This window comes from Furipterus horrens, unplaced genomic scaffold, assembly GCF_987537825.1.
Source record: "Furipterus horrens unplaced genomic scaffold, mFurHor1.1.pri manual_scaffold_4, whole genome shotgun sequence".
Classification (NCBI taxonomy): Eukaryota; Metazoa; Chordata; class Mammalia; order Chiroptera; family Furipteridae; genus Furipterus; species Furipterus horrens.
In genome coordinates this window covers 21,935,688-21,959,249 of record NW_028327174.1, presented here as the reverse complement: position 1 = coordinate 21,959,249, position 23,562 = coordinate 21,935,688, and the positions used below count along the sequence as shown (strand labels likewise).

At 48.9% G+C, this 23,562-nt stretch overlaps 1 protein-coding gene across 8 annotated transcripts in view; it reads left to right on the top strand.

Annotated features, from left to right (window-relative positions):
* The first annotated feature begins 6,623 nt into the window (after nt 1-6,623).
* CHD4 (chromodomain helicase DNA binding protein 4) overlaps nt 6,624-23,562 on the top strand; it is a 28,357-nt gene continuing 11,418 nt past the window's right edge. For 4 of the 8 annotated variants that reach the window (XM_090272728.1, XM_090272725.1, XM_090272724.1 and 1 more), the window contains exons 1-25: nt 6,624-6,747; nt 7,606-7,783; nt 11,333-11,454; nt 11,651-11,866; nt 12,066-12,184; nt 12,308-12,549; nt 14,082-14,209; nt 14,459-14,594; nt 14,748-14,926; nt 15,121-15,360; nt 16,167-16,370; nt 16,491-16,696; nt 17,000-17,131; nt 17,222-17,318; nt 18,067-18,258; nt 18,733-18,933; nt 19,116-19,253; nt 19,501-19,622; nt 19,748-19,921; nt 20,266-20,407; nt 20,492-20,623; nt 20,738-20,855; nt 22,011-22,135; nt 22,469-22,706; nt 22,850-23,025. In XM_090272728.1, the coding sequence (XP_090128854.1) occupies nt 7,684-7,783; nt 11,333-11,454; nt 11,651-11,866; nt 12,066-12,184; nt 12,308-12,549; nt 14,082-14,209; nt 14,459-14,594; nt 14,748-14,926; nt 15,121-15,360; nt 16,167-16,370; nt 16,491-16,696; nt 17,000-17,131; nt 17,222-17,318; nt 18,067-18,258; nt 18,733-18,933; nt 19,116-19,253; nt 19,501-19,622; nt 19,748-19,921; nt 20,266-20,407; nt 20,492-20,623; nt 20,738-20,855; nt 22,011-22,135; nt 22,469-22,706; nt 22,850-23,025 (3,879 nt within the window). In that variant the 5' untranslated portion in view covers nt 6,624-6,747; nt 7,606-7,683. The remainder of the gene's footprint in view (nt 6,748-7,605; nt 7,784-11,332; nt 11,455-11,650; nt 11,867-12,065; nt 12,185-12,307; nt 12,550-14,081; nt 14,210-14,458; nt 14,595-14,747; nt 14,927-15,120; nt 15,361-16,166; nt 16,371-16,490; nt 16,697-16,999; nt 17,132-17,221; nt 17,319-18,066; nt 18,259-18,732; nt 18,934-19,115; nt 19,254-19,500; nt 19,623-19,747; nt 19,922-20,265; nt 20,408-20,491; nt 20,624-20,737; nt 20,856-22,010; nt 22,136-22,468; nt 22,707-22,849; nt 23,026-23,562) is intronic. The other 4 variants (XM_090272729.1, XM_090272731.1, XM_090272730.1 and 1 more) reach the window with 4 other exon arrangements.

Sequence of the window (23,562 nt, the reverse complement as noted above, 5' to 3'; positions counted from 1 at the left end):
CCTTTGTGCAGCTGGCCTTGGCTCTCCTACCCCAGGGAGGATGTGGCCAATATCTCCAAGGCAGCACTCCTGATTGTCCACCAACTAAACAGAAGAGGAGACCTCCCCTGGGTTCTCCACAAAGTCTGTCTCCTCTGTAGGATGGTCCTGCCATGGCGAGAGTAGTTGGGGAAGTAGCAACCATTGGCCTTAAAATAAAATAAATTCAGGAGAAGCAGGGACTCCAAAGGGGCAGGATGTTTTTCTCTTGGTCCTGAACCATTCTGTGGGAAGTCCTTGGCAGGTCACTACCTGGGGTCCCATGGAAGAAATGGGGAGGGGCAATTAATCTCTCACCAGACCTTCCTTTTCCATTCTTTCAGTAGACTCTGGAGAGCAAGGAGGCTGGGTAACTCTGAGCACGCTATCCTTTCCAGGGGCCCATTGAAAGCATTAAAAAGTGAAGTTCCTTATGGGTCTTGGAGAACCCCAAAGGCTCTTTGCACTTTGGAATCAGACAAACCTCGCCACTCATTTCAGATCTGATAGTTCTTGGCAATGTGACGTTAGCAATTACTTCACCTCTGGACCTCTGTTTTCTCCTCTGAGAAATGGGGATCATGGGTTGTTGTGAGGGTCAATGAGCTCACCTTTGAAAGCACCTGAGAGGCATCTGGAAAAGGGAACTCTTTCCCCCAAGAAAGTGAAGAGGAAGTGCTATTGGTCAAGTCTGTTTGTGATGCCCAAGGGAAGAGTTTCTGGAAGACAGCAAGGGACCCAAGTGAATCCTCACCCAGACAGAACTCTGCTAGCAATCAGAACTAGGGCCAGGGCATGGGTGAGCAAGGCAGGCTGGGTGAGTTTCCATAGTACTAGGTCAAGTCGACAGTTTTCAGGGGCAGTGACTGGCTTGTTGCCCTCTGGGGGCACTCTCTCCCCACTGGACCCAAGTCCACCCACAGACAGAGGAGTGGGTGGAAGGTGCCTGAAAGGGAGAGGAGGGGGGGCATGGGATGAAGAATCAAGCAAGGGAGAAAGGCAAAAGAGGAGGCTGGAGGGGAAGTCAGGGCCCAGGCAGGCACAGGGTGGGGCCCGAGAGGGGCCCAGGGCCGGAGGGCGGGAGAGAGCCCGGGAGGCTGAGCGCCGAAGAGGGCGGAGGGAGGGACAGGGAGGCAGGCTGGCGGCGCTGACACAGCCTCGATGTGTAGAACGGGCTGGGGTTTGGCCCACAGGTCAGGCGTCTGGCAATATTATGGGATGGAGAGGCCTTAGGAGACAGGGAGAGTATTATGGGCTGGAACAGCCTTAGGAGACTGGGGAATATTATGGGCTGGTGAGGCCCGGCTCCAACTGGAGGCGGGAGGAAGGGGTGCGGGGCGGGAAGGGGGTGGTGGTGGTGGAAGGGAATATTATGGGCTGGAGGCCTCCTGCGACCAGAGGCAAGAGTATTATGGGCTGGCAAGGCCTTCGGTGGCCAGAGGGGGGAGCTGCGGGGGATGGCACCGGCTGCATGTGACTAAGGGGGGGGCCAAGTTGGGGGGGTGGCGAGTGGGGGTGGGGAAGCATATTATGGGATAGCTCTTTGTACCTACTGCGGGGACTGCTTCTCCAGAAGATATTATGGGATGTCGTGTGTGGGAGGGGGAGTGGGGCTGGGGGGATTATTATGGGATGGTGGTGCAGAATGGGGAGGGCCTGAGAAGCTCTTTTCCACACACCCCCAACCTCTTACTCTTGCCATCTTCTCTAAGGTCTGCTTTCTCAAACGACCCAAGAGGAACACCTGAAATCCACACACCCCCCCTCCCCCATATACACTTTAGGCATCTCAACCCATCCTAGACATCTCCCCTAACTAGTAGCCACCTCCGGGGACCTGAGGGGAAAAGGCAGCCCTAGGGATGGGGAAAAAGCCCCAAACCAGGGTTGGGGTGGCCGGTGGACCACACCTTCCACCTCCGCGGGGGTCCCCGTGTCTTCCTATCCCCTTTGGACCACTCCCCTTCCCTCTCTCCCCCCGTCCCCCAAATGGGGGCCCTGGGTCCTCCTCCCCTCCCCCCTTCCCTCTATTTCCTCTTTGCTCCCTCCACAGCCTTAACCAGTAAAACAGGCGGCCAGCTATTATGGGATGGCTGCTCCCGGCAGCTCTGCAGGGAGGGGGCGGTCACCGCGGAATGTCTTTTGTGGGTGGCTATTATGGGATGGCCGCCTCTCTTTTTGGGGGGGGCGGTGGGGGCTAGCAAGGAGAAGGACTATTATGGGATGTGTCCTGCACAGCTGGGTGGGGCTGTCCTGGGTAGGTGAAGCTCTGGGGAGTGGGGGAGGGGCAAGGAAAGGAAGGAAGAGGGCAGGAACTGGGGAGGGTGGATGAGCCCTGGAGCCAGACCTGAGGCCTGGCAAGAGTAACTGGCTGGAGAGATTCTTTGGTGACAGCTGTTTGAAGGGGCTCCTGGGGCAGACTAGAGCTAACCAACTCTGAGCCCTGGACACCTGGGTCCTTGTAGCTCACACAGCTTGTGAGCTGCAGGTTGCTAAGTCCAGGGCTTGCAAGTGCTGGGCTGAGAGCGAAATCGCCTGGGTTCCAGCTGTATGGCACACAAAAGGGAGCAGTGCTCCTGGGTGACCACAGTACCCAAGTACTCCTCTTTCTCTTTGCCTTCCTGGATTTGAACCTTGGAACCATAGCTGATGTAGGGGGGTGATGCCACCTTGCAGTCACATCCAGGGAATAGAGAGGCTGGGTTGGGTCCTGCAGGACAAATGTCTGGCCCATCATCGTCACCCTCCCCCCCAACCTGTAGGGCCTGTATCCTGTCTAGCCATCAAAATGCACTGCCACTTGCTTTTCTTCCCTATGTTATCTTCTCAAATCCCTTTTTCTGACAGAGGAGAACACTGGTCCCTTAGATCTCTTATAAGCAGAGTTTCTAGGGCTCACACAAAGCAGAGATGTAGAAGGAGGAACTACATACAGAACATGTGCCAAAAACTCCATGGACAACCACTCTGTTACTTGAGGTTCTTCTGTACCATGGGATGAAAACAGAGCTCTAAGGTAACTGGCTAGAGAGGCTGTCTCCTTGGATGCATTAATCAGGAGATTATTCCACCCTTAGTCCCTGTGGGCCAATCATGCTAGTGGTTTATAATTTATCTGGGAGGGTAGCTTGGAGCCAGGGAAGGGGGGGGTGTGGAGCATAGACGCATAAAGACCACTAAAGTAACAGAACATATACACATTCTAGCCCTCTGGAACTTTAACCTAGAGGTGGGGAATCAGAGGAGTGAGAAGGTAAGTGGGTAGAACCTGCAGGGATGGAACTGTGGTGCACAAAAGGTACCAGTGTTTGTCATTATAAGCAAGAGGCTGTGACTACCCAGCTATAAAACTCTATTCTTGGTTTATATTAGGAATCACTGTAGTAATGTGGTATGTATAGGAGAGGGAAAGGGGCAGATGGAGATTTACGGAAGGGACTCTGAGGCTCAGAGGCAGGCCAGATCCCCTGGAGAAATGGGGAAAGAGGACACATAATAGATGTCTGGCAGCTCTGTATAGGAAGGAGAAACTTCTTGAAAGGAGGTATGCCCACATTATAGTATCTTAAAAGAACTACCTACTTTCCCCCAGGTGAGGAGAACAAGCCTCCTTCTTAGTACTCAGAATAAGCACAGGGGAAGGTTTGCACAAATGAATGGGGCCCAATCTTGAAGTTAAGAGGGGTTAATGAGGAAGACTATGGCAGCCTTGTAGAATGAGGGAAACAGCCTGCATGTCACCATGGATGTGGCAAAAGGGTGGACCAGGGAGTTAAGTCAGGCAGAAGCTGGTGGAAAGACTTATCAGTGTCACTGGTACTCTGCTTGGAAGCAAAGGGATAGTGATTTCCAGAAGCAAGTTTTGCCACTTCTGAACTCTTTTCTCCTTGACAGTTCTCCAGTCCTATGGCTCCCAGAGGAGAGGTGAATCATCTGGCTGGGCCCTTTCTCTAGGGAAGTGAGATCAGAAGGGCAATGCAGAGATGGTAAGATGCTCATCCCTCTCACTTCTGGTCAGGAAGGGCCTCTCCTAGGGAGGAGTTCCTGTTTCTCTTCAACCTGTCCCACAGCCATAGGTGTTGGACTTGTGAGAAAAGGCACAAAGAGAGCAGAGTAAGACATTACCTCTGGCTTGGGGTTAGGGTTAGGGGGCAGCAAGTGCTGGGACATTGGTTTTCACTCAGGCCCTGATTCTCTAGGGGTCAGGAAAAGGGAAGAGTGACAGGTTTATGAGCTCAGGTTTTCCGAGAGTCAAAGGGTTTTAAGATTGGGCTCTCTAGCTTTCTCATGCTGGGTCCCCAGGGTGATTACAGGGTAAGGCACAGTGAGGGAAGGGAATGGATATGTTGGGAGGCTATCTTGTGACATAATTGAATGAAGACATCCTGGAATGTTGACTTGTACATGTGGAGGGGAAGATTATGAATATTATACAACAAAGAGTTTTTTTGGGGGGGTGGAAAATGGGATCTCAGTAAGAGGAGCATGGGGCAGTTTGAAGTATAAAAACTTCAGGATACAAAATGAGAAAGAAGCTGACAAATATGAGACATTGAGGGTAAGCAGAATTTGGTGTTCAAGAATGAGGATAACAATTCTGGCATGTTGACGAGTCACTCACAAAGGAAGCACATGATGATATTATAGAATTTTAGTATTAGAAATGTTGGATGGATGAACATAGCTTTTCAATCAAAATCCCTTAGTATGTAGGGCACAGATAGATTATCTTGACATTGATCCATTTTGGAATAGCTTCTAGCCTCTAGAAGGACCACCAAGAACCTCTACTGGGATGTGATCTCTTCTCAAACCAGATGGGATTTGTTTTATTCTCTGTAACAGGAAATTGGGAACTAGTGGTCAATTGTTCTCCCTTGACACTAGATATTCTATCTGGTCTCATAGTTTATTTGGTTGTTTATGCTTCTTAGATGGGGGTACCTATGGTCCTTGCATTTCCCCAGCTCTCTGCCTTGCTAGGTATTCTGTCAACGTCTGTTAAATGAACTGGTATCGGTAAGTAGAGGGAGAGTAGGTCTGGCTCTTGGTGTGTATATAGCAGGATCCTCAGTTCACATCATGATGGGATGTTCATCCATGGCAGTGGCCTAGGGGTGTTGATGAATAGAGCACCTGACCTGGGAAGGTAGGGTAGGATGGGGAGAATACTGCTGGAATGTTAAGAAATAGTCTTTAGATGTGAATTTGTGCTTATTATGGGATGTTCTGGGGTTGAATTAAACTTTATGTAAATAGATCATCTGTCTAGCGTGGTATTTGGTTGGTCTTACTCAAAACTTAATACCTAGAGGTAAGCTTCTGGAGATATCTGGATTTTGGTGGGCTTGGGTAGGTGCCTTGGTTGACTCTCAGTTCCTGAGTGTCTGGAAATGATGGGATGAGGGAAGCTAGGGTCTGTCTACACATCAAAAGGCCTTATTTATGCCAGGATATTGCTTTGGCCCAGAAAGGGATGAAGGTGTGTACAAGTTGGGGTGGGGATGGGGCAATGTGGGTAGCCTACTTTACCTGGCTGTTCTAAGTGTTATAAAACTCTGACAGCCTCTGGAGATGGGGGAGGTATGAATATGAATGTTATGGGATGCCTGGATGGGAAGGTATAGGGGTGGTGGAAAGGAGATGAAGCATTATGGGTTGTACTGGGAGTATTATGGTATGTTTGACCATGAGCACCTTGCAGTTATTATGGCATGTCGGGATGGGGGAGTAAAAATTATGGGATATCTTTCCAGTGTTAGAGGAGATTCGATGTCCATCTACAGGGTGACAGTAAGGGTGCTGATCATTATGGGATAGCCCTTTGACAGGATAGGAGTGGTTATTATGGGCTATGGAGCTGGAGTGACTGTGTGAAGGTTGAAGGTGGTGGTGTGAGAATCTAGACCCTGGTCTGTAGGGGTTGAGGGCAGCTCCAAGGGGTTGATTATTATGGGATGTCAGTATAGAAAGTGGGAGAGTGATTACGTGATTTGCGTGGGAGGAGGCCGAAGTGTCCGTTGTTGTAGTGTGTGTGGGGGGGTGAATTTCTGACTATTATGGGATATCAAACTGGGGGTGGATGAAGTGGTTATTATGGGATGTCTGTGGGGGTTGGGGACGAGTATTATGGGATGTGAGACTGAAGTGCTGGGCGGGATGCTTATTATGGGATAGCCATGGGGAGGGAAAGGTGACGAATTATGGGATGTTAGCATTAAGGCCAACAGTGAAGAAGTTGGCAAAGAATGGCTATTACGGGATGTCTTGGGGGGGAAGGGTTAGTTGCAAAAGGGCTGCATTAGATGTCAAAAGCCCTGATATATATGTGTATGGAGAGTGTGTGTGTGTTGTGTTGGTGGTGGCGGTGGGGGTGTCCGAGTGTATTATGGGATGGCCAGGAGGTGGGTGGTTGCCCGGGTGACACGCGCGCGCGCTCGAAGGGGGCGTGGCCAATGGTTGCCTGAGCGACGAGGGGGCGGGGGTTGCCCGGGAGACCTAAGGAGGAGGGTGGCGGTAGTGGAGGGGGGGTTGGAGTTGGTTGAGGTTATTATGGGCTGTCCGTGGGGGGGCGGGGCCTGTGCGGTGGGATTTCCCGGCCGGTGTTTCGGGCCCTTTAAGAGGCGACGCCGGAGCCGGAGCCATTTTCCCCCCTTCGGCCGCGGCAAGGAGGAGCTGGACCGGGAGTGACACCGGGCTGGACCCTGTGAGACCTGCGGCGGCTCTGGGGTGAGAAGAGCGCGGGGTTCCCAAAGAGACGCCCCTTTTAGCCGAGCCAGCCCCGAGGGTCATCCCTCCACCCGCCGGTTCCTGAGACTGCCCCAGACCCGCGGACCGCCCCCTGCCCGGAGGAGCCGACCCTTCCTCTCTCTCCCCTGCAGAGCACCATCCCCCGCCTGTTGCCCCAGCGCGGCCAGAGTCTGGCTGCCCCGCGACTCCCACCTCAGGCTTGGTCTCCCACAATGCCCGGCGCCCGCCCCGTGGCCCTCTGCTCACTTGCCCCCCGGGACACGTGGCGCGACCCCCTGCCCGGTGTGAGCCCTCTGGTCCCCAAGTTCCTGCCTGCAGCCCCCCGGAGCGCCCGAGCCTCCACGCCCCCTTGTCCCCTGCCGCTCCTCGGGAGAACCTGAGTTGTCCCAGAGGACAGCCTTTGGAGAGCTGCCCTGACTGGGGACTGGCCCCTCCCCGGGCGCAGGGAGGCGCCCCCCCACCCCCAAGTGACCTTGTGTCCCCGAGCGCTTCGCCACCAGCCGCCTCCCCCGGCCCCCCCGCGCCGCGGCCACTCGGACCGTCCTTCCCCCCGTCACACCCCACTCGGTCCAGCCCGGCTTCCCCCCTCTTCACGCCTGCATCAGTCTGCCCTCGGGGGCGTCGCTGCTTCTCATTTGTGGGGCTCCAAAAGGGGAGCCGGCTTCCGGGCTGCCCCTGAGGAGTGTGGAACTAAGTTCAGCCTGAGTGGTTCGGGTGCCCCGCTAGGGTGGCTGGGGTGGGGGGGCCGGTGGTGGTGGTGGGCGGAAAAAGCGGGTGGGGGAGGGGGGTAGTGCGCGTCACTGACTGTTCTCTCTCTTTCCCCCCTCCCCCGCACAGTGACTCGGGCCAGTGTAGAGGGCCCCAGGCCGCAGGCAGGAGCAGCTGGGCCAATTCCCTGGCCGGGAGCGGAAGGGGATGGCGTCGGGCCTCGGCTCCCCGTCCCTCTGCTCAGCGGGCAGCGAGGAGGAGGATATGGATGCACTTTTGAACAACAGCCTGCCCCCACCCCACCCAGGTAACATCTTTCCCAGGGGCCCCGGGCAGGAAGGAGGCATATTGGCCCTCCCTAGTGATTCCGGTGAGACAGGGCTTAGTTTCTCTCTCTGTGCAGAGACTGAGGTAGAGGGCATCCGAAGGGAGTGGTTCCCTTCTGCGGAGCTCTTGTGGGAGTCGGGTGGAAACCATGTGCCTCCTGGGCTCCTGGACGGAGATGCAAGCTCGCTGCGCTGCACTGTCTGTCTTCAGGAATGCTATGCAGTTCCCAGTTGAGGGAGCTCTCCGGGCTGGCAGGCATTACCTTGTGTGGGTCTTTGGAGGAGTGCAGGTAGCTGGGACCCCTGGAGGCCAGGTGGTGGTGGTGGTCGCGGGGGAGGGGGTTGAGGATTAATTACCTTTTGATGAGACCCGCTGGACATCTATGGTAGGGTCCCCTGGTTGCTGCTGTGGAGAGGAAAGACGGAGTGCTGGTTACTCTTAATTATTTTTAGTTTTTGATCAGTTACTGTTTTCTTTGCTGTTTCAACTGTGAAGTTTGAATTGCGCTCCTTACTTAGCTGGGATCTAAAGTGCTTTTAGCCAGGCAGATTGCTGGACTGTTTTGAGCTAGTGAATGATGGGGGCTAGAGGTAGAATATTACAGCCTGAATGATATATACCAAGAGGTGTGAAAGAAGGAAGGTGACACCTCCTTCCCAGGCAAGTGGAAATCATGGCTTTTTTTTTTTTTTTTTTTAAGAGTATTCTGCCTCTGTGCAGGTAGCCTGGGGTTTGGGCTAATGGTGTAAAGTGTTTGTGTAGGTGTGTTGGGGGTTGTACTATCTGTGTTTTGGGGTGGCTCCTTGAACTGGCCAAACCTGTATGGCTGTAATTACCCTGCCTTATTGGAGTAACCCTTGTCTACCCCCAAATGATTGATGTCAGGCTTCTAAGCAGATGTGTGTCTCTTGCCTGTCTCTCCTTCAGAGCCCCCATCTAAAATCATCTACTTGTTTCCTTGACTTTCTTTTTTTCTAGTTATATTTTTTTCTACATGCCATTTTTTCATCCTCTCCACTCCTGTTTCTGTTGCCCACGGAACATTTTTCACTTCTGCCTTCTCTCTCCTCAGCTCTAGCAGGCAAGTTGAGGTGGTCTGGGAGAGAGAGTTGTTTCCACATTTGGCATTTTCTAAGTTGGAAGTCTTTACTTCAACCTGAGGCCACTTAGGTCAGTCTTGTTACTGAGTCTTCTGCTGTTGGGATAAGAAAATTAGGCTTGAGTTTCCTCACTATGCAGGGCAGGCTGGCAGGTTTCGGTGCTGTTGCCCAGGGTGGTGGTGGGGTGGTAGTTGTGATAATGTGATTGTGATCCCATCCTTTCTGTGAGGGGCATGAGAAGTTGTAGTGCCATCCAGCCAATGTTGGTTGCACATCTTGGCTTCCCTCTGGCCCCTTCCTCAGTCTGAGGCTGCCCCCATGTCTATTAGAATCTGTGCAGGCTCCCCAGGTGAGCTCTGCCCCAAGCTGTAGCATGACCCAGTTTTCCCACTTGCTGTATCCCATTCCTGCCCCATTCCCAAATCCCTGTTCCTCTATATCTCAGTCAGTTTGTTGCTTGCCATGTCAGTACCTTATCTGCCTGAGAGGTTCTAGGGTCTTAGATGGAAGGGTGTTTCCTCTGCCTTCGTGGGTTTGTCCTTGTCTCCATTTTCAGCATTTATGGAGGTGGTGAAGAGGAAGACCCCAGAAATATGGCCGATTGAAGTGGGAGTGGCGGGTAAGGGGATGGAGGGCTGGGGACATAGAGACATAGGGATTGCTGGGATTGCCCTTAAAATGATTCTTTCTGGTGAGATCCAGACTGGTGTTCCATTCCCTAGGGAATGGGAGGGGCTTTCTTGTGCCTGGCCTGATCTGGGCTGAGTCGGGGGAGGCTGATAGTGCTTTGTCCAGCCTAATGTCTCATGTTCCCTAGTATCTGCCTTGCTCAGGAAGGGCGGAGCCAGAGGCATTTTAGGGCTACTTCTGGGGGTCAGGAGCTAAGAGCATGTGTAGGATTGAAGAAAACATTGTCCACCACTACCTAGGTGCTGCTCCTTTTTTTTGATGTGGACATGACTCCCAAATGTTGGATAGGTGGCAAGAGGTGGTTTAGGATCTGTGGCCTGGACTCCGGGTGGGGGTAATGAGGAAACAGTTTCAGAGATGTTTTGTGGGCTTCCATTCCTCATGGTAAATCGTTTGGGTACCAAATTTGAGGAGAAGGTTGTATGCTCTGACCACACTTCCACTGAGCCTTTGTTAACTCTTAGCTTTGGTGATTGAAAAAATAATTATGATTGAGGGAGTAACCCAGTCGCTCTCATAGTGTTACCTTCATGCTTGTCTTGGGTTTCCTTGCCTTGGATGTTAGGGTGGCCTCTTGAGAACTGTATCATCCCGGAGGAGGTGTTAGGACAGGTGACATTTGGATGTGGGGCCAGCTAATAATTTGGGAAGTCTGTCAAGGTAGTCTTTCCCCAGCTACCTCTCTCAACCCCCTCCCCCGCCACTTCCTGTCTGTCCTATGTTGGCAGCTGGGTGCCCTGGGCTGGCTTCTGCGGTCAGGAGCCATTTTCCCTCTCCTCCGCTGGTGAGGCACTCCCTGCTCTCCACTCCCTTCTCCACTGCCCCCCTCCTTGGGCGGGGGTGGCTTGGGAAGAAGGAGAAAGAGGAGGGAGGAGGGAGCTGGTGTGCTGGTGTGAATGTCTGTTACAAAGGAAGCTGCCTCCTGGCCTTCTCCTCCCCCTCTGTGCCCCTTCCCACCTATCCCTGCCCAGGAGCTCTCAGCATTACCCCAGGCTTTGTGTGTGCTCCCAGCCAGGGGAGGAGGTGGAGCCAGATGGGAGGAGGGTGGGGGGGCTGGAGGAGATGGTGACAGCTGGGCTGATTTGGGCCCCTGGGGAGAAGAGGCTACTGACCCAGGAGAAGCTGGGAAGGAACAGTAAAGCTGGTGATGGGAAAAGGAAATTATGTTTGGGACTGAGCTAGCAACAGAACCCGGGACTTGGAGTGTCTGCTGGTTTTGAGCTGGGATGACCCAAAAGGGTGTGTGAAAGGTGTGGTTTCTGGGACCCCTGAGCTGATCTTGTTCTGGAAATATGGTGAGGTGTATGCACATAGTTTTTGCCATGTGGATGAGATCTTTCATTCTTTTTCCCCGATTTATAGAATACTTGGCAGGCAGTTATAGGAGAACTAGACCTATTTCTATTATTTGGTTAACTATAAGCAGTTTGATATAGCTACATTGGACATGAGCATATAGAAAATTCCTGTTAGGAACGAGGGAGAGGAGGCAAGGGTGTTGGGACAGCTGCCTGTGGTGGGTCTGGTCTAGCCTGGCAGTCCTAATTTGGGTCTATACAGCTCTCTCTTTGTCCAATTTTGTCCTGAGTCTCAGCTTCCTTCTGTGGAGAGTATAGCAGTCTCTTCAGTGGAATCTGGGACAAGAGGTGGGGGAATAACGTCTAAAGCTTGTAGATTAGGCCCTAACCTTTTGCTATTGATCTTTTCCCTGCTTTCCTTTCTTTGCCAAATATATGTAGAAAACGAAGAGGACCCAGAAGAGGATTTGTCAGAAGCAGAGACTCCAAAGCTCAAGAAAAAGAAAAAACCTAAGAAACCTAGGGACCCTAAAATCCCTAAGAGCAAGCGCCAAAAAAAGGAGGTGAGTGGGTGACTGGATGCTATGGGGAGTAAGAGGAAGCAAGGAGGAGCTCTGAAAAGGGTTGAAGGGCTGGGCGCATCTGTTTCTTCCTCTGGAGTGGCGGGCCAGGTCTGGGGACAAGCCTTAGGGCTGTCCTGAGGTCAGCATGTGTGTAGCATGTGTGTGTGTCTCCCTCTCCTCCCCTTCCCTGCTCCAGCGTATGCTCTTATGCCGGCAGCTGGGGGACAGCTCTGGGGAGGGGCCAGAGTTTGTGGAAGAAGAGGAAGAGGTGGCTCTGCGCTCAGACAGTGAGGGCAGCGACTATACCCCTGGCAAGAAGAAGAAAAAGAAGCTTGGACCTAAGAAAGAAAAGAAGAACAAATCCAAGCGGAAGGAGGAAGAGGAGGAGGAGGAGGAGGATGATGATTCAAAGGTACCTGGACCTCCATTCTCTATTCAGTACTGTTCGTGAAAACATCTGTTCTTTGTTTCCCAGACACTCTGCTGCCCATTAGAACATTTTCTCCCCACCTATTTCTCATGATTTCCTCTTAGCGCTCTTGTTCAGGCCTTACAAGCCTTAGCAGGTGTAGGCATTAGGAGTCAGGTCTTTGACCTTGCTCTCTCTGCAGGAGCCTAAATCATCTGCTCAGCTTCTGGAAGACTGGGGAATGGAAGACATTGACCATGTGTTCTCAGAGGAGGATTATCGCACCCTCACCAACTATAAGGCCTTCAGCCAGTTTGTCCGGTAAACAGGAGGATCTTGGGGACAAGGGGAGGAGAGGGTGTCAGTAATTTCCTTTCATTTCTTTACCTCTCTGATATTTACAAATTTTTTCCTTTTTTCTTTTCTCATCCTTTTCTTCACCAGACCCCTTATTGCTGCCAAAAACCCCAAGATTGCTGTCTCCAAGATGATGATGGTTTTGGGTGCAAAGTGGCGGGAGTTTAGCACCAACAACCCCTTCAAAGGCAGCTCTGGGGCTTCAGTAGCAGCAGCAGCTGCAGCAGCAGTGGCCGTGGTGGAGAGCATGGTGACAGCCACTGAAGTTGTACCACCTCCTCCCCCTGTGGAGGTTCCTATCCGCAAGGCCAAGACCAAGGAGGGCAAAGGTAAAGGGGACCTTGGTGAGAGGAGTGACTAGTGTGGGCTTAGGACGGCGAATACAGAAGAAGCGTGGAAATGCTGTTCTGTCAGCCCAAAGACAGAAGGTAGGAGGAAGGAATGAATATTAGATTTAGGAGGGAAATTTGGGAAGCTGATCATGGGGAAGCCAGCTTTGGTGGAGAAAATTTTATTATCGGGTTGGCCAAAAAGTTCTTTCGGCTCCCTGTAAGATGGCTCTAGTAGCACCTAGTTGTCTTTAACTTTATTTGAAACAATTATGTTAGATTGTGTTGTGACAGCTGTCATATCAGCACACATTAAAAAAAATATCAAAATTGGTGAGTTTTTGTACAGCCATTTTAACATTGAAGATGGAAGACACTTAAGCAACATTTTTGGGATATTATACTTTATTATTTCAAGGACGGTAAAAAGGCGACTGAAACGCAAACAAAGATTGGTGCAGTATGTGGAGAAGATGCTGTGACTGATTGAATGTGTCAGAAGCGGTTTGCGAAGTTCTGTGCCGGACATTTCTCGCTGGACGATGCTCCATGGTTGGGAAGTTGATAGCAATCAAATCGAGACATGAATTGAGAACAGTCAACGTTAATACCACACGGGAGATAGCTGACATAGTCAAAATACCCAAATCAACAGTTGAAAATCATTTGCACCAGCTTGGTTATATTGAGTGCTTTGATGTTTGGGTTTCACATAAGCAAAAAAACCTTCTTGACCATATTTCCGCATGGGATTCTCTACTTAAATGTAACAAAAATGTTCCGTTTTTAGAACAAATTGTGACGGGCATTGAAAAGTGGATACTTTACAATAATGAGGAATGGAAGAGATCGTGGGACAAGCCAAACAAACCACCACCAACCACACCAAGGGCCAGTTTTCATCCAAAGAAGTGATGTTATGTATATGGTGGGACTGGAAGGGAGTCCTATATTGAGAGCTCCTTCTGGAAAACCAAACATTAATTCCAACAAGTACTGCTCCCAATTAGACCACCTGAAAGCAGCACTCGACGAAAAGCGTCCGGAATTAGTCAACAGAAAAATGCATAATCTTCCATCAGGATAACACTAGACTGCGTGTTTCTTTGATGACCAGGCAAAAACTGTTACACCTTGGCTGAGAAGTTCTCATTCATCCATTGTATTCTCCGGACATTGTACCTTTGGGTTTTCATTTATTTCAGTCTTTTCAGAATTCTCTTAATGGAAAAAAATTCAATTCCCTGGAAACTGCAAAAGGCACCTGGAATAGTTCTTTGTTCAAAAAGATAAGTTTTGTGAAGATGGAATTATGAAATTGCCTGAAAGATGAGAGAAGGTAGTGGAACAAAATGGTGAATATGTTGTTCAATAAAATTATCAGTGAAAATGAAAAATGTGTCTTTTATTCATACTTTAAAACTGAACGAACTTTTTGGCCATCTCCTATGTGGTATATAGTTTTCCCACATTTTCTGCCCAGTGATGTGTATTTGGATTGTATGATCTTACTTGCTCTTTCCTGAATTTAGGTCCCAATGCTCGGAGGAAGCCAAAGGGCAGCCCTCGTATACCTGATGCCAAGAAGCCTAAACCCAAGAAAGTGGCTCCCTTGAAAATCAAGCTGGGAGGTTTTGGTTCTAAGCGTAAGAGATCCTCGGTGAGAACCCAGCCCATCCCTTTGGTGAGGGTGCGCTATCTAATAGGATGTTACCTCATTTCAGGACCTGTCTAGCCTTTACAGTAGGCACATAGAATATGGGGGATTGGCCACAGAACACATGACTAGGCTCCATGTACAACAGTCCTTGCTGGGATTCTAGTACTCCCAGGAAGAGAAGGATTCCTTCTCTACCACTCTTTCCCCTTGGCTTGAACCTGTAACATTATTTCTTTTTCTTTCTTCCAGAGTGAGGATGATGACTTAGACGTAGAATCTGACTTCGATGATGCCAGTATCAATAGCTATTCTGTTTCTGATGGCTCCACCAGCCGCAGTAGTCGCAGCCGCAAGAAACTTCGAACCACTAAAAAGAAAAAGAAAGGTGTGTTTCTTTTCTGAATCTCTATGTAATTGGATGGGGTGGGAATGACTGGGGAATAATCTCCCTAAGGAGATGGGGTTGGGTTATTTTAGGATAGGGGTGGGGGGAGGTAGTTTTTTTCTAATAATTGGGCTTTCCCTCTTCCTTGCCCAGGCGAGGAGGAGGTGACTGCTATGGATGGTTATGAGACAGACCACCAGGACTATTGCGAGGTGTGCCAGCAAGGCGGCGAGATCATCCTGTGTGATACCTGTCCCCGAGCTTACCACATGGTCTGCCTGGATCCAGATATGGAGAAGGCTCCCGAGGGCAAGTGGAGCTGTCCACACTGTGTGAGTACCTGGCCACTGTGGCCCTTTGGGACCCTCGACAGGAAGAGTGGGATGATAAAGCTCTTTTGGGCCTGGGTGGGAGTGATGGTGGTGTTGCTGGTGTGGGCTTTGGGAAGCCTTCAATGGAATGATGAGTGTGGTTCAGCCTTGGGGTGGGGGGGTGGTAATAATCTGACTCTGTTTCTTTACTACAGGAGAAGGAAGGCATCCAGTGGGAGGCTAAAGAGGACAATTCAGAGGGTGAGGAGATCTTGGAAGAGGTTGGGGGAGACCCCGAAGAGGAGGATGACCACCATATGGAATTCTGTCGGGTCTGCAAGGATGGTGGGGAGCTGCTCTGCTGTGACACTTGTCCTTCTTCCTACCATATCCACTGCCTGAACCCTCCACTTCCAGAGATCCCCAATGGCGAGTGGCTCTGTCCCCGCTGTACGGTGAGTGACTGACCCCAGCCAGGGTGAGGGATGTGGGAAGGGTTTACCCCTTTTATGTGTAGACATTGTGAGGTGCAGGAGAGGTCATTGGAGAACTGTAGGCCTTTAGCCCTGAGATAGGCATTTTCCTTCTTCATATAATCTTGGGACCTTTGTTTCGGGAAAACGTATGACTGACTATGAACAGAGGAGCTGATGCTTCGCCAGCTCTCTTGAGGGTTACGGAGCAGTGTTCCAGCCCAGAATATCCATCTCTGTCTTGCCACTCAGACTTGGGGTCTAGGTAATTTAGAATGGTTTAAAGGGGTCACTTATTGCTTTGGATTGCTTAAGAGAGGAATTCTGAGTGCTAGCTCTGGGTTTTCTATGATTTCTTGTTTTGGGCTATTTAAAAAATTGATTTAAGGGGTTGGGGGGAGAGAGTGAAAGAAAAAAAAATTTTACACTTACTATTATGCATTCATAGGTTGCTTTTTGTATGTGCCCTGACTGGGGATTGAACCTGTGACCTTGGTGTATTGAGATGATACTCTAACCAACTGAACTACCCAGCCAAGGCTCTTCTGGGTTATTATTGAAGTCTAGCTGTTAGCTCTGTTAACCAGATAGTAGTGATCATGTCACACAAGTCCTGGATGAAGTCCAGAAATGGAGAGGGAATCCTATTATTCTCTCCCTAGAAGGATCCTGGGATTCTTACTTGCAATGGGATTTTAATAATTTTTGGATAAGGTTGAGGCTCTGAGGGCTATCCTGTCTTCTCCCATGGTAATCATTTGGTGTTGGTTCATTTCTTTTTCTCTCAGTGTCCAGCTCTTAAGGGCAAGGTCCAGAAGATCCTAATTTGGAAGTGGGGTCAGCCACCGTCTCCCACACCGGTGCCCCGGCCTCCAGATGCTGATCCCAATACTCCCTCCCCTAAGCCCTTGGAGGGCCGGCCAGAGCGGCAGTTCTTTGTGAAATGGCAAGGCATGTCTTATTGGCACTGCTCCTGGGTGTCTGAACTGCAGGTAAACCTGGATAGGCTAGAGATGTGGGGGTTACAACAAAGAGGGTAGTGAGAACACAGTCTCCTGGGTGGGAGGAGTGGCTGCAGCTATTTGGTGACTTATTTCTCTTTCTGCTTGCAGCTGGAGCTGCACTGTCAGGTGATGTTCCGAAACTATCAGCGGAAAAATGATATGGATGAGCCACCTTCTGGGGACTTTGGTGGTGATGAAGAGAAGAGCCGAAAGCGAAAGAACAAGGATCCTAAATTTGCAGAGATGGAGGAACGCTTCTATCGCTATGGGATAAAGCCTGAGTGGATGATGATCCACCGAATTCTGAATCACAGGTACCAGTGGAGATGGGCCAGACTGTGGTTGTCTTGGGCATACGGAGGGAAACTGGGAGACTACTGCGAAAGCGATTATGAAAATGGACGTCACTGTCGCTTACACTTGGAAGAGACTCACGCTCTGTTGTTAACTGACTGAATCCTGGTATTTGATCCATGGGAGACTAGAGTAGAATACATGTCTAGCCTACCTAGAGGTCTGGTTTGGAATCATTATCAGTATCTTTTGAGAGTGAAGCTAATTTGGGAGGACATGAGGTGGCCTTCTGGCCCTGAGGGTTTCTTTCCTTAACCTTGTAGTGTGGACAAGAAAGGCCATGTCCACTACTTGATCAAGTGGCGGGACTTGCCCTATGATCAGGCATCCTGGGAGAGTGAGGATGTGGAGATACAGGATTATGACCTATTCAAGCAGAGCTATTGGAATCACAGGTGAGTGGCTTTGGGGAGAAGTAGAGTTGCTCCTTATTGAGAAGGGCAATAGACAGCAGTGTGATGTCTGTTTTTTTTTTTTTTTTTCAGGGAATTAATGAGGGGTGAAGAAGGACGACCAGGCAAGAAGCTCAAGAAGGTGAAGCTGAGGAAGTTGGAGAGGCCTCCTGAAACTCCAACAGTTGATGTGAGTAGTGGCAGAAGAGGGAGAACACAAGTTATTGGGCAGAACAACATCTATTGTGTGTTCCAGTCCAGTGATTGTGCGAGTAATAACTTTATAGCTGAGAATGCTTCATGAAGTCTGTTTGCTCTCCACATCTCTGTAAATCAGAGGAAACACGAGGATTACTTTCCTTTTCATTATCAAATATGAAAGCGTAGGAGGTTGTGTTTTATATGATTGAGGAAGTGTTATCTAAGGAGGGGGAATCATACAACCAAGCTTTTATGAAATATGGGAATCTGGGTCTTCTGACCCTTAATTCATGTAATTCATGGCTCAATTCCTTTGTGGTTTGTGGTGTGTGTTTGTGTATGTGTGTGTGTGTGTGTGTGTAATGTGGGGATGGTTACTGTTAAAAAGATGAATCTTGGGGGTGGCAGCAGGGATGGGGGACATAGGATTATTTACTTGGTGGATCCTGACTGGCGGAATTAATGTATTGCTAGGGAGGCTATGGTGTGTCTTTCCTCAGATCTGTGAGACCACAAGACCTCTATCTGCCTGATAGGCTGTTAGTTGCCTTGCTTCCTGGAGGCTCTTAAATGAAACGCAAAGTTAAAATAGCCAGTGAGGACCTATTTCCTCACCATTTTTTGTGGCTCTCCCAGGGAGGATCTAGTGAAAATGTGTGAGGAGGAGGCAGCTGTTCTGTTACGAAAGAAAGGGGAATTCCTTGCCAGCTCTTGACTTCTTTTATTTCACCCTTCAGCCGACAGTGAAGTATGAGCGACAGCCAGAATACCTGGATGCTACAGGTGGAACCCTGCACCCCTATCAAATGGAGGGCTTGAACTGGTTGCGCTTCTCCTGGGCTCAGGGCACGGACACCATCTTGGCTGATGAGATGGGCCTTGGAAAGACTGTCCAGACAGCAGTCTTCCTCTATTCCCTCTACAAGGAGGTAGGAAAGCTGGGGCTATTAGTTTTTTGTGGGCATATTTTATGTTCATGGTCTTCTCTTACACTCTGAGGAGAGAGAAAGGAAGAAAAAATTGATCACTGACCTTGAATGACAGTAAGAGTGACATGTGCATACAGAGAAAGATTTGGGTGAATGGAGCCATGGATGGGGTTAGTGGTGGGTGCATAGAGCCTCCGTACTGTGGGATGGATTAGTGTTGAGATCAGTGGAGCCATGGGTAGAATTACTATGGAAAGACTTAATAGAAGAGGTAAGGTTTTAAGTTCTCTGCAATGGCGGGTATGGCTTTGTGGAAAGGAGTGGGCAGGAAGCTTTCATATGCAAGAAGGTCAGGGTAGGAACACCAGTGCCCATGCCAGTCCTCGAATAGCTTTTGGAGCAGGGGGTAGAGTGGGACCTGGGGTTGTAGTGGAATGGGCCCCTGGTCCTTACACTGCTTCTTCTTCCTCAAAGGGTCATTCCAAAGGCCCCTTCCTAGTGAGTGCCCCTCTTTCTACCATCATCAACTGGGAACGGGAGTTTGAAATGTGGGCTCCAGATATGTATGTGGTGACTTACGTGGGTGACAAAGACAGCCGGGCCATCATCCGAGAGAACGAGTTCTCCTTTGAAGACAACGCCATTCGTGGTGGCAAGAAGGCCTCTCGCATGAAGGTATCTCAGTGGAAGGGACACCGCTCTCCAGGGGGAGTTGTTGCTGTGGGCTTGGTTTACCTCTTTGTGATGGGGTGAGGCAAAAAGATGACTGCTAGCAGGAGGGAAAAGCCCCATAAGTCCCTTGGGTTTGGTGACACTGGCGAAGTTGAACATAGTGACAAGGTTGCCGTCTTGTGCAGAAAGAGGCATCTGTGAAGTTCCATGTGCTGCTGACGTCCTATGAGTTGATCACCATTGACATGGCTATCTTGGGCTCTATTGACTGGGCCTGCCTCATTGTGGATGAGGCCCATCGGCTCAAGAACAATCAATCTAAGGTGAGGGGAAAAGGAGGGAGATTACGGCCTACAGTGTTAGTTTTTAGTGCCACCTTCTCATTAAGGGGAGACTTAGGAGACGGAAGGGGCAAACGGGCGTTGCTTTTCTTTGTGGCCAGGTCTTAAAAGAGGGATGGAGTTGGGGGTGGAGGACCTAAGTATTGGGCACTGAAACAGCTTGGAGTTCAGTAGAGCTAGACTGGAGCCCTGTTTTGATTGAATTTTATCTCTTCACCGGCCTCACCAGTTCTTCCGGGTCTTAAATGGTTACTCGCTCCAACATAAGCTGTTGCTGACTGGGACTCCATTACAAAACAACCTAGAAGAGCTGTTTCATCTGCTCAACTTCCTCACCCCTGAGAGGTTCCAGTAAGTGTATTTATGTCTAATCTGCTCATAATCCTGCCTTTGATTTTCTTGTTGTTCATTTCTTATGTCACTATCCTTTCTTCCTTTCTCCCTCTCCAACAATGTTTTCATTTCTCTTTCTGAAGCAATTTGGAAGGCTTCTTGGAGGAGTTTGCTGACATTGCCAAGGAGGACCAGATTAAAAAACTACATGACATGCTGGGGCCGCACATGTTGCGGCGCCTCAAAGCCGACGTGTTCAAGAATATGCCATCCAAGACAGAACTGATCGTGCGTGTGGAGCTGAGCCCTATGCAGAAGTGCGTTGGAAGGGACAGAATATTGACTCCATTTTGGAAATATTATTAGACATCAGCCAGTCTGCGAAGTGTTTCTTACTCTTCCCCACACTCTGCTTCAAGGCATCTGGTGCCAGGAGCAAGCAAGGCCTGAAGACACCTGATGCGAGGGAGCTCGAGCTCTTGGTTGTTACGTAGTTAGTTACACCTTACCTTAATTAGAATAAGGGTGGTGGCAGTGCGTGTTCAGTTTCCTTAGTCCCAAAGTGAGATAAGTTGGAAGGAAGATCTCAGATCTTAGGGCTGCATTTTGAGTCATGTGAAGACTCTTGAGTCTGACTTACGTTCCTCCCTTGCCCATGCAGGAAATACTACAAGTATATCCTCACTCGAAATTTTGAAGCACTTAATGCTCGAGGTGGTGGCAACCAGGTGTCTCTGCTGAATGTGGTGATGGATCTTAAGAAGTGCTGCAACCACCCTTATCTCTTTCCTGTGGCTGCAATGGTATGTTGTGCCACCTCTTGTGCTTCCCTGGGTTAGAACTCTTCTGTTAGGCTTTCTTTCAATGCTTTTTGCTCCTTTCCCCAGGAAGCCCCTAAGATGCCTAACGGCATGTATGATGGCAGTGCCCTAATCAGAGCATCTGGGAAATTATTGCTGCTGCAGAAGATGCTCAAGAACCTTAAAGAGGGTGGGCACCGTGTACTCATCTTCTCCCAGGTATTGTGTGGACTGGGCTGGGAGCTTTAGGGGATAACAGTAGACAGCCCTCAGTGACATGAGGAAAAGGATTATCAGCTGACTTTCCCATAATTAAACTTGTCCCTTTTTCAGATGACCAAGATGCTGGACCTGCTAGAGGATTTCTTGGAACATGAAGGTTATAAATATGAACGTATTGATGGTGGAATCACTGGGAACATGCGTCAAGAGGCCATTGACCGCTTCAATGGTATGTGGGAAGGAGTGGCTTAGATCCAGGCATGTAAGCCACCGTGTTTTTGGACCAATTGCTTGTTCTTGTTGTGCATCTGCTTTTCTGTATAGTTCTTTTGGGTCTTTGTCAGTTGATAATGGAAGAGTAAATCTTTTGAATGTCTTGATTGGAAGAATGTATTGGACTATGCCTAGGAGGTTTTTTTTTTCTTCCAAGTCTTCATTCTTTCACTAGAAAGGAGAACATTCTCTTTACCCTGCCCACCCCCATGCCCATTGTATCTTGAGGCCCAGGAGAGGGACCAAGACTTATTCAAGTGCATATCGCAAGTTAGTGGCAGACTTGTTTCAGGAGCCATTACCTATTCTTTAAAAAAAAAAAAAAATTTGGATTGAATGAAAAGTTGCAAAAATAGTGCAAAGAGTTCATGTATTATATATACTCTTTACCCAGCTTGTCTTAACAATTTTTATAACCACAGTACAATGATCATAACCAGGAAATTAGCATTGGTGTAGTATTATTAACTAAACAATAGACCTTAACTCTGAAATGTCACCAATTTTACCTCTTAACGTCCTTTTACCGTTTCAGGATCCAAGCCCAGATCCCACACTGATTTGGTTGTTGAGTCTCTTCCTGTCTGTGACAGTTCTTCATTTTTTCCTTTTTTTTTTTTTTTCATGATATTGATACTTTTGGTGATTACTGGTCAGCTGTTTGTAAAATGTCTTAGTTTAAGTTTGTTGATTTGCTCATGATTAGATTAAGGTTAGATATTTTGGGCAAGAATACTAGAAATCGATGCTGTGTTCTTTTCAGTGCATCATATCGTGGGGAGGAGGGAGGGAGGACATGATGTGAATGCCCCATTGTTCTTGATATTAACCTTGACTACTTGTTCAGGTGGTGTCTGTTGAGTTTCTCCACTGAATGGGAAAAAGTTATTTACCCATCGTAATTAATATCTTCAGAGATATTTGAGACCGTGGTGATACCCTGATTCTCCTTAAACTTCCACATTGATTTCAGTGCCCATAGGTGGACCTCGCTTACAACGATTATTACTGTGGCATGGGCTCATGAGGTTTTATGCTTCTGACATTCTTCTACATTTATTAATTCGAATTCAGAAGACACTTCTAATGGTGTTTTTGGTTCCTTTTCTAGCACCGGGTGCTCAACAGTTCTGCTTCTTGCTTTCCACTCGAGCTGGCGGCCTTGGAATCAATCTGGCCACTGCTGACACAGTTATTATCTATGACTCTGATTGGAACCCACATAATGACATCCAGGTGAGCAGAGGTAGCAGCCTGTTGCTGAACTTATTAGAAATGAGGACTCCACCATCTGGAATTAGTTATTTTCAGGGGAAGACAATTGATTCTTTTTATGTCCTCCACTATATTGTAAGCCAGAGAGTTGGGGTTATCTGTGGGTCTCTTTTGGGTAACATGATAGAGGGTGGTGCCTGTGAGCAGGGTTGCAAAAGGAAGTTTTGTATGAAGACAAGCTGCGGCTCCTGCCTAGTGCTGGAGTTTTGCTTATAATGTGGGAAGTCTAGGCAAGAGGGAAAGCAGGAAAATATGGTTACTTCAGTTTTTCGCCTTTTTTGTTCCCATCTGCAGGCTTTTAGCAGAGCTCACCGTATTGGGCAAAATAAGAAGGTCATGATCTATCGGTTTGTGACCCGTGCGTCAGTGGAGGAGCGAATCACGCAGGTGGCAAAAAAGAAGATGATGCTGACGCATCTAGTGGTTCGGCCTGGGCTGGGCTCCAAGACTGGATCTATGTCCAAACAGGAGCTTGATGACATCCTCAAGTTTGGCACTGAGGAACTATTCAAGGATGAAGCCACAGACGGAGGTGAGCTAGTCTAGAATTTGTTTTGGTGTGGGGGTTGGCCTCTCTAAAGGGCATCTTGGATACCTAGGGTCCTGTAGAACTTGCTTTTTCTACTGCAGCTGCTGGAACTGACTTTGGTGTTATGGACCCTTGATTCTTTATAGGAGGAGACAACAAAGAGGGAGAGGATAGCAGTGTTATTCACTATGACGATAAGGCCATTGAACGACTGCTGGACCGTAACCAGGATGAGACTGAAGACACAGAATTGCAGGGCATGAATGAATATTTGAGCTCATTCAAAGTGGCCCAGTATGTAGTGCGTGAAGAAGAAATGGGGGTGAGTATGAGTCCAAAGCGTTGCTTTTCTTGGTGATTGGTTCAGAAATTGGAACTGAGACTCAGATGAGTATTTGAGACTGGAGGAGAAGATATCTGTAGGCAAATTAGTACATTGGTGAGTTGATATGCATGTTCTTGAAAATAAATACTATAACATGTGACTAATCACATTTTCTTCTTTGCTGTGGCTGTCAGGAAACCCACAGCCAGATTTCACACTCAAAACAGGTATTTTAGTCCTTCATCAGAATCTCATTTTCTCTTATGTATTTTATTAACCCCAGCAAACTTTTGTTTGCTAGTTCAAATCTCTTTGGAGAAAAGACAGGAAATAAGATACATATCTATACAGCCAGCCTGTCTCCCTGTACTTTATAAAACATTAGAATTGTTGTTTTCCCTTTTTTCCTCTTCCATTCCTTTTCTTGGTGTTTTTTTAGTAAAGAAATTAGAAAAATACTAAAACAGTGATAAAATGTGTGGCCTCTGTAATAATTTTTTCCCCCCAGATGATAAGGTTGAGTATAAAATGGAA